Genomic DNA, 13,043 nt, shown 5'->3' with positions numbered 1-13,043 from the left:
ACTGGTATCCCATCAGAGCATACTACCTCACCTTGAGTATACAATGTTCCATTCTGTTTTTCTCTTTTATGTGATTTATAACTTAAGAAGCTTTGGGGCAAATGGGAAATGCATTGTGAAGTTATGGGAACGATCCACTTTGAACATTAGCCAGCACTTGTCAAACAGCTGAATTTGATATTTGTCTATTAAATCCAGATCTTTGGGTTTTCCAAACTTTCCTCTTTCCATGTAAATTAAATTAAACCTTGAGAATTAAGAGAAAAAAAAAATGAGAAGTAGCTAGTTTGTCCCAATAGGGGCAAGATGTCAGTTTCTGGAATAACTGTTTATTCTATATTTGAACTTAATGTTTAATTGGTTGGAAAATTCACCTAGTAAGATAGTCTTGTAACCCATCTCTTTTGCATAATTTCTGGAAAATCTGCTTAAGAAAAAAAGTGCTTTAAATTGCAGTGTTTAGTGACATAGCTGCAAATTCTAGCAGGTTTTCTGCATAATACAATAACATTGCTATTATATTAGAAATTCAAATGCACCTTAAATAACTGGATTAGCTCTTGTAACTAACTTGGTTACATAGAAATCTTAGTTTCTACTGTTGAACACCACAGAAGTGACTTTATGAATACTATATTATATAAAAAGGCAAGGACATTGAATGAGCCTAATCCCTAATCTGAAATTGCTTCAGAAATCCCTTTGGTAAAAAATACTCAAAGAATCATGGACTAGGATGATGGCTCAGTGGTAGAGTATTTGCCTAGCATGTATGAGGCACTGGGTTCGATTCTCAGTACCACATCTAAATAAATAAATTAAAACAAAAGTCCTCAACAACTAAAAACAAAACAAAAAAAACAACCTCAATCATAACTCAAAGAATTAGGCAGTATTTTACTATTAACCACATTACATTTATTTGAAAGCCAAAACAACATGAGCAATATTTAAAAACACATGCACACATGCATTTTAGAAAAACGGCTTCTGTTTGGTTTTTAGTCCACCAGATTAATTTTACACAATGAAATGCCATTAAGAAATGATAATGTGAACTGTATGTTAAAAATATGATGCATGACATTGTTTTAAAGAAAGAGACATTGTAACTGAAAAAAAGATATGTTAATACCATAAAACCTTAAACAGAAAGTAAAATATGTCCTGTTATACTATTAATATGTTTCAGGTCTTTGAATACCGAAAAGTAACAATAAAAAATTCACATACATAAACTTTCTGAATACGATTTGTCTGGTTTTCTGTATAAAATGTCAGACCTCATTACAGAAAACACTTTCCACTTATCTGTTTAGGATCATAATTTCATTTTCAAATATAAGGCAATTATTATTTTAGAAAGCAGCAGCTCTTGCATTTTTTTTAAAAAAAAGCTCTTAGCAGCATGTAAAAACGAATATTACAAATAACTAAGTCAAACAACTTTTACCATTAAAATATTAGTATAATTTTAAAATGAGGCTCCTTTCTTTCATTGCAAAAAGAATGAGGGCTAAGGCTTTCATCTCAAAACACTCCATCTGAGAATACTCAGGTTTGCTTTAGCTAATAAGTCATAGAGGAATGCATCCCATTCTGTCACTGGCTGTGTTGGAAGAACACCGTCCATACCTAGGAATGAAGTGGACAGACAACAGAGTCAAGTCAGTCCATGTATTCATTTAAACACCCTGGTTTTTTTTTTTTTTTTTTTTTGTACCCCAGCCCTTTCTTCATGTTTTATTTTGAAACAGGGGCTCTCCAAGTCCCTAGGGCCTTGGTAAGTTGCTGAGGTTGATCTTGGACTTGAAATCTTCCTGCCTCTGCCTCCCAGGTGGCTGGGATTACAGGCATGTACTGCTGTGCCCTGCCCCACCCTGCTTTTAACTACAAAGGAGCACAAGGGATGTTTCGACTCTGTCAGTCCTGCATAATCCTTATTGATAACCTATAGACCATACAGAACTACCATGATGGCTGTGTTTTACTGTTTTCTTCGTGTAAAATTTATGCAATATGTAAATAAAAAGCAGCAAAGCGGTATTAAGCAGCATCAGGATTTGTAGCTTGCACTTTTATAAACCGCTACACAAAATGTTACATTTAAAAATTGAAAATGTATCTACATTTCTTGCCATTGGAGCAGTTTTATGGTCACCTGGGATTTTGAAAGGAAAAAGTCATTTATTTTGTATCACATCCAGTGAGATAAAGAGATTCAACAGACAATATTTGACATTCATGTGTAAGGCATTGGTGACCAACAGACATTCTACATTAAATGTGCAAATTATTATGTATAGATGTATTGAATGCAGGGTTCCTGTAAGGACATTAATGTCCCTACGATACTGAGATCTTGGTTAGCTGTGGTCCTGGTCAGCTGTTTTCCTGATAGTCTGATCCTGCCTTTAGATACACACAGCTTCTGATTGTCCATGTCCAGGAATAAAAAAAAATAGCATGTAATATATAAAAATTATAATAAAAAAGAATACATGTTTTATTTTGTAATAAAATTGAATTTCTTGCTGAAACTTTTATATACTTGGCAGAATGGGCTTTTTTAGTTTGTTTGTTTTTGGGGGGGATTTTTTGGTACCAGGCATTGAATCCAGCGGGGTACTCAACCACTGAGCCACATCCCCAGCTATTGCTTATATTTTATTTAGAGACAGGGTCTTGCTGGGTTGCTTAGGGCCTCACTGAATTGCTTAGGCTGGCTTTAGACTCAAGATTCTCTGCCTCAGCCTCCTGAGCCACTGGGATTACAGGCATGCACCACTGTGCCTGGCCAGAATGAGGTTTGGATATTGGTGCACAAGTAAAAATTTCCTTTTACAATACAATGTAATATTTCTGTCTGTCTACCCTTTGGTCTTTACAGATGAAGTATATAATTATTTTTACCAGAAAGTGAGTTTGCTTCCTACTAAAGGACATATTAATGGAGAGAAGAAAGGGGAAAGGGCTAGAGATAGAAGCCAGGTCTCAATAGCAGTCTGCCATTTCACTACCTATAGATGTGGGAACTCTGGATTCATGTTCCCACATCCCAGGGCCACAGCATTAAAAAGCTTGTTTGTGTGTGCTTCCTTGGTAAATGGTCGTCGCTTCTCAGAAGGAATTCCCAGGCCACCGGGTAGACAGATTCTGAGCTGAAGCACATGTTCTGACTGTGGTCTTGGACTCACACTCTCAGTCTGGCTGTCAAAGCTTACCCCCAATACAAAGAATCTGCAAAGCAGAGACATATACTTGCAAATAATTGAGGGTTAACTGTAAGCCTAAGGCAGTTTTTTCCAATTTTTTGCATTAACCATAATTGATGATTGGCTGTGTCTCTCTATCTTGATGAGCGTTGTGGTGGAGACCTTTCAAAGTACATGAAGTCCTGAAATTGGAAAAAGAATCACATGTTGACAGATGGATAAGTACATAGATAATCACATAAAATATGTACACTATTATCCTTTATAATTTACTAGGGGAGTCTCCCATTCCTGTTACGATAAATACATCTAATGAAATCTTTATGAAGAGGAACTTTATGTTAACAGCAGCAATTACAAATTTGGAAATGTGGTAGACAATAAGCTTTCCATTTTCAGTAGTGATTAACAAAACTTTATCATTAGAAGGAAGAAAAACTTAATAAATCTGAGGATGGTACAACACCAGGAGTAGAATGACAGGCACTGAGAACTGGGAAAAGGGCATTGGCTTGGAGCTATTGATTTCACTAAAAATCACAGAATGAGTACTAGGAAGTAGTGAGAATGATAAATAATATGAAATGATGTAAAATCCATTGAATGCCTAATATCTTCCAAGCACTCTCCTGACTACTTTACTTATGTGATAGCTAATATCCACATCCTTAAAAATGTAAATCTTTTTATCTCTACTTACACATGAGGAAACTGAGGATCTCAAATGCTAAACGCTTTGCAAAATATGTACCTAGAATATGACACAGACATAACATAGTTCTTGAAACACTGGCCAGAGCAATTCGACGAAAGAAATTAAAGGGATACAGATAGGAAAAGAAGAACTCAAATTAGCTCTATTTGCTGATGATATGATTCTATACCTACAAGACCAAAAAAATTCCACCAGAAAACTTCTAGAACTAGTAAATGAATTCAGCAAAGCAGCATATAAAATCAGCACCCATAAATCAAAGGCATTTCTGTATATCAATGAGAAATCCTCTGAAAGGATTTCTACGCCATTTATGATAGAATAAAAAAAATAAAATAAAATACTTGGGAATCAACTTAACTAAAGAGGTGAAAGATCTCTACAAAGAAACTACAGAATGCTAAAGAAAGAAATTTAAAAAGACCTTAGAGATGGAAAGATCTACCTTGTTCTTGGATAGGCAGAATTAATATTGTCAAAATGACCATACTACCAAAAGCACTATACAGATTTAATGCAATTCCAATCAAAATCCCAATGACGTTCTTCATAAAAATAGAAAAATAGTCATAAAATCCATCTGGAAAAATAAGAGATCCAGAATAGCTAAAGCAATCCTTAGCAGGAAAAATGAACCAGGAGGCATCACTATAGCAGACCTTAAACTATAGTAACAAAAACAGCACAGTATTGGCACCAAAATAGATCTACAGACCAATGGTACAGAATACAGGACACAGAGACTAACCCACATAGTTAGTTATCTTATATTAGACAAAGGTGCCAAAAACGTACATTGGAGAAAAGACAGCCTCTTCAACAAATTGTGCTGGGAAAACTGGAAATCCATATACAACAAAATGAAATTAAACCTCTATCTCTCACCATGCACAAAACTCAATTCAAAGTGGATCAAGGACCTAGGAATTAAACTAGAATCACTGTACCTATTAGAAGAAAAAGTAGGACCAAATCTCCATCATGTCAGAGTAGGCCCTGACTTCCTTTATAATACTTCTATAGCACAAGAATTAAAATCAAGAATCAATAAATGGGATAGATTCACACTAAAAAGCTTCTTCTCGGCAAAAGAAACAATCAGTGAGGTGAATAGAGAGCCTGCATCTTGATAGCAAATCTTTACCCCTCACACATCAGATAGAGCACTAATCTCTAGGATATATAAAGAATTCAAAAATCCTGATACCAAAACAACAAATAACTCAATCAATAAATAGGCCAAAGAACTGAAAAGACACTTTTCAGAAGATGATATACAATCAATCAACAAATATATGAAAAAATATTCAACATCTCAGCAATTAGAGAAATGTAAATCCTACTCTAAGATTTTATCTCACTCCAGTCAGAATGGCAGCTATTATGAATACAAACAACAATATGTATTGGCGAGGATGTGGGGGAAAAGGCACATTCATACATTGATGGTGGGACTGCAAATTGGTACAGCCAATATGGAAAGCAGTATGGAGAATCCTTGGAAAAATGGGAATAGAACCCCCATTTGACCCAGCTATCCCATTCCTCGGTCTATACACAAGGGACTTAAAAACAAGCATACCACAGGGACACAGCCACATCAATGTTTATAGCAACAAAATTCACAATAGCTAAATTGTGGAAGCAACCTAGATGCCCTTCCAGTAGATGAATGCATAAAGAAAATGTGGTGTATATACACAATTCATCATTAAAAGAGAATAAAATCATGGCATTTGCAGGTAAATGGACAGTGTTGGAGAATATAATGCTAAGCGAAGTTAGCCAAACCCAAAAAAACAAATGCTGAATGTTTTCTCTGATTTAAGGATGCTGATTCATAACGGGGTTGGGGGTGGGGAGAGGCATGGAAGGATTAGATGAACTCTAGATAGGGCAAAGAGGAAGGCAGGAAAGGGAGAGGGTATGGGGAGAAGAAGAATGGTGGAATGCAATGGACATCATTACCTTAAGTACATGTACAAATGGTGTGACTCTACTTTGTATACAACCAGAAATATGAAAAATTGTGCTTTATAAGTATAATATGAATTGTAATGCATTCTACTGTCATATATAACAAATTAAAATAAATTAAATTTAAAAAGAAAGTGACACAGACAGAAATGGGTCAGTTTTAAAGTTGATTCCCTTTCTACTGTGCTACGCTGCTTCTCATCAGAAGAAATGAATCCCTTGGGATAAGTCAAAAGACAAAAGGCTCACAATGAGGAAGCAAGCTCCAAATATCATGGCTTTCATCTTCACATCCAGGTCCAACGGGAAGTGGATGTCAAAGTGGTCAGCATCTCCCATGTTGGACAACAGACCATTCCACTTACGGATAATGCTGCCAATGCTGGACACACCGTCCAGGGACTGGACCTACAATGACAAGAATGTGACTTGATGAGGACTGAAAAGTATTAAAGCACATGTCTCAGTCTTCCACACACTGCAGTTCATGCTGTGATAGCATAAATTCAGGCAGGAGAAGAATAATCACATAATTTCAAATGAGGATATTATGGCCAAGAAGGATTACATGTTGTAAAACTGGAAACTAACTTGAAATATATCTTGCAATCCTCGGGTGACTGCTCTTTCCTCATCTTCTAGTTGAGCTAGCAGGAGACCTTGTCAGAGTGAGATAGGAATTTGGGGATACAGGAAAAAGAAGATAGACTGAGAAGCATCCAGGAACCTTTGGAATTCAGGAAACCCCCTGAACCTTTGAAATGCAAAACAAGCATTCCTGAGCAACCCAGTCCAAGACTTCCTTCATTCTTGCCCATGTTCTCCTGCAAAAATGATGTCATCATGATGACAATACTTAAACATGGGAAAACTGGCAGGATATTGTGTAACTTCAGACTTTACCTCTAATCCAGTTCCTAGCATCTGTACTTCTATAAATATCAACACCCTACACCAAGCAGTGCTGAATCTCCCTCTGGAGATGGCTGGAAATCTCCCTTGAATGTGTATTTCTTACTTTACCCTAAAAGATGCCACTACCCTGCGATAGTCTGCATTCTTTCTTGAATGTGTTTTTGCTCTCCTGAATAAATCTGTGACTCTGACTAGTGCATGCTGAAATTCTTTCCCTTCATGTGTGCCAAAAACTCTAGTGCCCAGAATCAAAGTCCCCATCTCTGGGAACTCCTTTTGTGACTGTGATTGGAATTGATCATTGAATTCTTCTCCATAGAACAAAGGGTGGGAATTGGGAAATGGGAGAAACCTAAGAGCAAAAGCAGATGTCATGGTACTGTCCACTACTTGTGACTTGAGCTTTTGGGAGAGAAATCCACCCTGCCTAAACATACATCAGGATGCCAAAGGGGACCCTAGCTCTCACCACAGAGAGTATACGTGAATGTCCCTTGGCAACAGGAACAGCCTACCCTGCAATTTGGCTTATCAGGATGCCAAAGGGGACCCTAGCTCTCACCACAGAGAGTATACGTGAATGTCCCTTGGCAACAGAACAGCCTACCCTGCAATTTGGCTTATCTGTATTTTCTAGAATTGTCTTTTATAAGTAAGTAGTGTTTAATGATATGGTGATATAAAATGGGAACTTGGGGAAATTTATTGGGCATTATAGGAAACACATAAGAGAGTAATTTCAGTAGATGATAGGTTGGATTGAATTCTGAGGCCTTCAGAAAGGACTCTATATGGAGTTCAGGAAATATTTTAGGAACTTCCTTTGTCAGATTTGCTGATATAAACAATCATTCTGTAAACCCTGTGATAAAGGTGAAACAAAGGATTTTTTCTTTCTTGAGAAACTGTTATAATATAACCTATGAGGAGTTTTATCCATGTTGACAGTGTTATCCATTTCTTGAGGGTGCAGGTAGATATCTATCATACACATAAGCAATTGGCACAACTCGGAGTGCACTACATGTTCTGTGTTACGTTGGGCACTTGCATTAGAATCTATATTCCCATCTTGGAAATTCGTAGGAAAAAATGGTCAAGTAAATACAACCAAGAACAGAAAAAAAAAATGGATTAGGTCAGATTACTAACTCTCAAAAGTTTTGATGTTTTCAATGATTTATTTTTCTTTGTCAAGTACAAAAATAGAAGCAGGGATGGTGGGGAGCCAAACAAAAAGCATTTCACATTTTGGAAAGTATCAAGTAATCTATTCATAATGACTTGAAAATCATTGCCTGTCAACTGGTTAATGAACACCTTCTTCTTACTCTGTAACTCATTCACATGATAAAATTGTCTAAACGAGATCATTCTGAGTTCTATTAGGGAAAAAAAAAAAAAAAAACCAGTAGAAACATTATGTTCACGGCATTTACCTCGAAAACAGAGTCGGAGCCACAGCCATAGGTAGAGCAGGGTCCGCGCACTCTCAACACGTTCTCTTTCTTTTCATTCTGGATGCTGTAGACGGCTCTGCACAGGTTCCAGTGCTCTGCCACAAAGCCGATTGTGGCTCCAGGAGGACACTGCACCTCCAACTGCGGAGGCAGCAATCAGGGAGGTCAGGAGGGTGGACACAGATCAATGCAACACACACGCCCACAGCCTAGACATGCTCCTGCACTCAAGGACCAGGGAGATTGGTTCTGGGAGAGGAAGTCTAGGTCTCCTGGGCTATAATTAGAGTTGTATTTTAATAAGCAGCCTTGTGGGATGAGGTCATGCTTCCCTTTGGGACAAAGGGCAGGCTTAATTCTGCTTTCTTATAAGAAGGCCAGCTGTTCAGGCTCAGTGTTCCTAAACTACCCACGTAGCATCGCTTAAATATGCAGCTTCTCCAAGTCAACCCCTAGACAGGTGGACAGGGAGGGGGTGGGGGGACCAACCCGAGCATACTGATGCTCATGTTGCTTGTTGTGCTGTATCAGTGTCCTTTGTCTCTGATCTAGGAATCTCATGTCTTCTGACACAATGCATGAAACAGTAATAAGCTAAATTTTAGATTTGAAGTCAGATAAAAGCCAAATCTCAGACTTGTTCATTATAACAAAAAAGGAAAAGGAAAGATGCATTCTGAAAATTGTATGACAGTGGCTCCCTCATCTCCAGGTATATGTTCCAAGACCCCCAGTAGATGCCTGTAAGCACAGTTAGTACTGAAACCCATAAACACTATATTTTTTCTTAAATATAGATACCTATAATAAAATTTAATTTATAAAGTAGGAACAGTAAGAATGTTAACAACAATTATTAATAATAAAATAGAATGGTTATAACAATACTATATACAGTAGTAAAAGCTATATGAATCTTGTCTCTTTCAAGTGCCGCAGGGCAGGTGACATATACAGCATGGATACGCTGGACAAAGAGATGATTCATGTTCCATATCCCATTGTGCTACTCAGAAAAGCAATTGAAAATGTATGAACTGATTATTTATGGAATTTGTCATTGACATTTTCAGAACACAGTTGACAGCAGGTAACTGAAAGAGCAAAGAAACTGAAATTGCCAAGTGAAACTATGGATGCTAATGGAGGAGGGGGGACTACTGCATTCCAACAGCAGAGTGCATAGGTGGGCAGATACAGCCATTTTTAAAGAGAGTCTTAAAATATTGCCCACTCTTTTGCTTTATTTAATTATCATTACAATATTCCTTTGTCAAACAAGATCTTCCTACTTAATAAGAGTTATAAAGATTTCCAAAGTGAAAGTTCTACTATATCTCTGGTTGAATATGTACTTTTCTAAGAATTCTGGGAAAGGACTATAGAGAACATAGGACAGGACCAGTTTCCTGCACTGTCAAATCAAAACACTGTCCATGTACATAAAGTGATACTTAAACATATAAATTTGATAGTATTGTAAAGGAATATCTCATGTAAGTTTAAGCCTAAGATGTCATCATATCAAAACAGCCTAAAAATAAGTCACTTAAAAAACTCATATCAGGGGATATTACTCAATCATAAAAGGAATGAGGGAATCAATCTGGGTAAAAAACTGCTAATCTTGGTCGCATAATATATGGCTTTGTTTTGTTATATAATGTTTTCTTTTTTTAAAAAAAAAAGTTTAATTTATTTTATCCAATACATAAAAATGCAAAAATTATACGTATTAATTGGGTACCATCTGATGTTTAGGTTCACTAATACATTCTGTAATGTTTAACATTTTAAAAGTCTTGAAATGCCAAAATAACAGAGATGTAGAACAGATTCATGGTTGCCAGGAGTTAGAGATGAAGAGGAAGGAGGAGGAGGAGGGTGGTAATAGAAGATAATTTCTGAGTTAATGGAACTATTTGGTGTCTGTATTGTCGTAGTGGATACAGGAATCTACACAGCTGATAAAACTGCACAAACAAAACACACAAAATAAATTTAAAAATAATAGATAAAATCTAGATCATGTTATGGGACAAAATTCCATAAATTGGGCTGCTTTTGGTTTTGATTTGCTTTTCTCTATCCTGGCTTCTTGTAATCTCAGAAGATTGCATTTATAGGCTTTGATTTAAAACCCAACTCATATATGTGAAGAACAATGCTTACTACATCCAAAAGGGAGGTAGAGATTCATTCCAAATATAAGGCTCTTATCACAAAAATAATAGTTACAATGGAGTATTTGAGAATCATAGATAATATTCACTGATAACTATACCATTTGCCAGGCTTTGTGCTCAGGAACTGATATTTATTTATCACTTGTCCCTCATAACAATCATCCTGTCAGATAGGTACCATTAATGTCTCCACATTACAAGTAAACTAAGGCATGGAGCTGGCAGTGGGTAAATTAATATTTAGTAAATATTGACCCTTAACGTATAATGTAATTATAGGTTACATTATAGTTATTCTGTGAGATAGTGCCTACCCAGAATATGAATCAGAGACTCAAGAGGTTCAGTAAATTGTCCAGATTGATGTGGACTAGAATATATGGGCAATGACCAAACAGACTCTATTTACCCTGAGACTCCATATCATGTAAGAAATGCTTCTCCCATGGGGAAGTCCCAACTCTGTACCCATTAATAGTTGCCTAGCATAGCATATTCAGCAACACAAAATTGCAATTCTTATACAATGTAAAAGTGTTCTCTTTGGTTCCCATTTTTCTTGGGCAATGTACCTTGTCTGAGAATGATTATCTAGATGTTAGTAACCATTCTTTAACTTGTACTCAACTAGGGTCACTTTGACCCACTTTCCTTCTGCTTATGACGATGGAAAGTCCCATGAGAAACTCTGAATGAGAATGAAAATATGATTAAGGACATTGCATTGTTTCGCTAATGGCTTTATTTAGCTTCTGTACCCCTGCTTGCTTGCTTGTTGCTATGCCAACCTGGATGCGTTTTTTTTGTGGGTTTTTGCCTTTAAATACCCTAAAATGTTGTGACTCAGGACTGTTTCCTTCAGAGACAGTTTGGGTCCTATAGAAAGCAGTCAGACAATAAAGACTCTTAAATTTGGACAAAGCTGGGACTTGGTGTGATTTCTAAGCGACCTGCCCTATAACAAGTGGTGTATATGGAATTCAAACTCTAGTTGGCCTCTCTCTAAAACTGCTTTTATTTTTCCCGTAGCAAACAACAATCCTAAAACTGCACAGATAAGTAACCAAACCATAACTCAGCACTCTGGTTCCAGCTGTGAAGGCACTTCATTGATTTAAGCTTCTCCTCTCCAGAAAGGTGTGAATTGTGATGGGTAGTGTAAAGATATTCGCACTCCCTTCCATTCTAAAAACATCTGTTATTCTTTGCATTGCCTTATGCAGAGATATGTAGGTGTGACTACTGTCAATCTCTACAAATTCTCCAATTCAGTAGACAGAATCTTAGAATTGACATCATTGCCCAAACAACCTTAATTTGTCCTTGACCCGCCAACTAGCACTTGAAAAGCATGAACTGCAAAAAAAACAACAACAACAAAAAACAGGTTTCCCCATATGGTGGAGGCTGGATCAGGAAGAGACAATGGCTGAGACTGCCCTTCTCTACCTCTTGCCTGGCTGAGGGGCAGCAGAAGCAGCAGCAGGTGCATCGGAAAGGTCTCTGCATAGTCATGATCTCTCGTCCCATGAAGTCAATGACCCTGAGGACGAAGGGCCTTAGCGTCCGATAAGCATTCCTGGTAAAGTCATCGGTATCTTCATTTACAATGTAAACCATCTGGTCTGCACTGTTTTTAATATCATATCTGTTATTGGTTTCGAAATTTGTCATCTCTGAAAGATAAAATGAGAAAAATATATTAAACTATAATCAGTTAAAATGGACCTCAAGAAATCTTTGTTTAGGGGGAAAAAAAGAACTCTTTTTTTATAAATATTTTAAGTCATAGATGGACACAATTCCTTTATTTTATTTATATGTGGTGCTGAGGATCGAACCCAGTGCCTCACATGTGCGAGGTAGGTGCTCCACCACTGAGCTAGAACCCTGGCCTCTTGGTATAGTATTCTTAGGGACTTAAAGCAAAACAGATTTGTAACAATTTCAGGTGAAATATATTCAATTGATTAGAAGGCAAAAAAATCATTCATATGACCAATAAGTATTAGTTAATTTTGAAAATTTAGAACATTTCCTATATTCAGTATAAAATAATTTTAAAAGTGCTTCTACATAAAAGCAAATATGAAAATAATATTCCTGAGGTATCTGAATTAAATAAATTACATGTTAAACTGTGAATTAATCAGTTCAAGAAATATGCTGAATTGACTAGGGTCATTACTAGTTACAAGGAAAGTCAGAGGTTCTATGTGGTGGCCAAGTCAATATGCAGAGATAGAACAGACAGGTCAGCCATTTGAACAGGTGGAAAGGGAACAGGCTTGATCTTGACTGTGACCATTTCTTTCCACTTCCAATGCAAAGATTCAGAACTCAGTAGATTTAGATTCTGTCCCCAACATTGCCATGATTAGCTAACTGTGGGGCTCCTGGCTAACTTATTTGATCTCCTTTCTCCTTTTATTTATCACTGAGAGGTGAATATGAAGGAGAAAGTATAAGTAAAAGGTAGAACACACTGATCAGATAAAACATAAATTCTTTTCAAACCTAAGAGCTTATATGATGGATAAATAAAACTATACAAAATAATTTGCTTTATTGTTTT

The 13,043-nt window shown here is 36.7% G+C and overlaps 1 protein-coding gene across 3 annotated transcripts in view; it reads right to left on the bottom strand.

The window, feature by feature from the left end:
- Window positions 1-917: 917 nt before the first annotated feature.
- Plscr4 (phospholipid scramblase 4) overlaps window positions 918-13,043 on the bottom strand; it is a 40,219-nt gene continuing 28,093 nt past the window's right edge. For 2 of the 3 annotated variants that reach the window (XM_071615849.1, XM_071615847.1), the window contains 4 exons: window positions 11,918-12,144; window positions 8,262-8,423; window positions 6,157-6,315; window positions 918-3,397 (listed from right to left, as the gene is read on the bottom strand). In XM_071615849.1, the coding sequence (XP_071471950.1) occupies window positions 3,350-3,397; window positions 6,157-6,315; window positions 8,262-8,423; window positions 11,918-12,144 (596 nt within the window). In that variant the 3' untranslated portion in view covers window positions 918-3,349. The remainder of the gene's footprint in view (window positions 3,398-6,156; window positions 6,316-8,261; window positions 8,424-11,917; window positions 12,145-13,043) is intronic. The other variant, XM_071615848.1, reaches the window with a different exon arrangement.

Source organism: Marmota flaviventris, chromosome 8 (assembly GCF_047511675.1).
Source record: "Marmota flaviventris isolate mMarFla1 chromosome 8, mMarFla1.hap1, whole genome shotgun sequence".
Taxonomy (NCBI): Eukaryota; Metazoa; Chordata; class Mammalia; order Rodentia; family Sciuridae; genus Marmota; species Marmota flaviventris.
The sequence above is the reverse complement of the archived record's forward strand: the minus strand, read 5'-3'. Positions and strand labels throughout refer to the sequence as shown.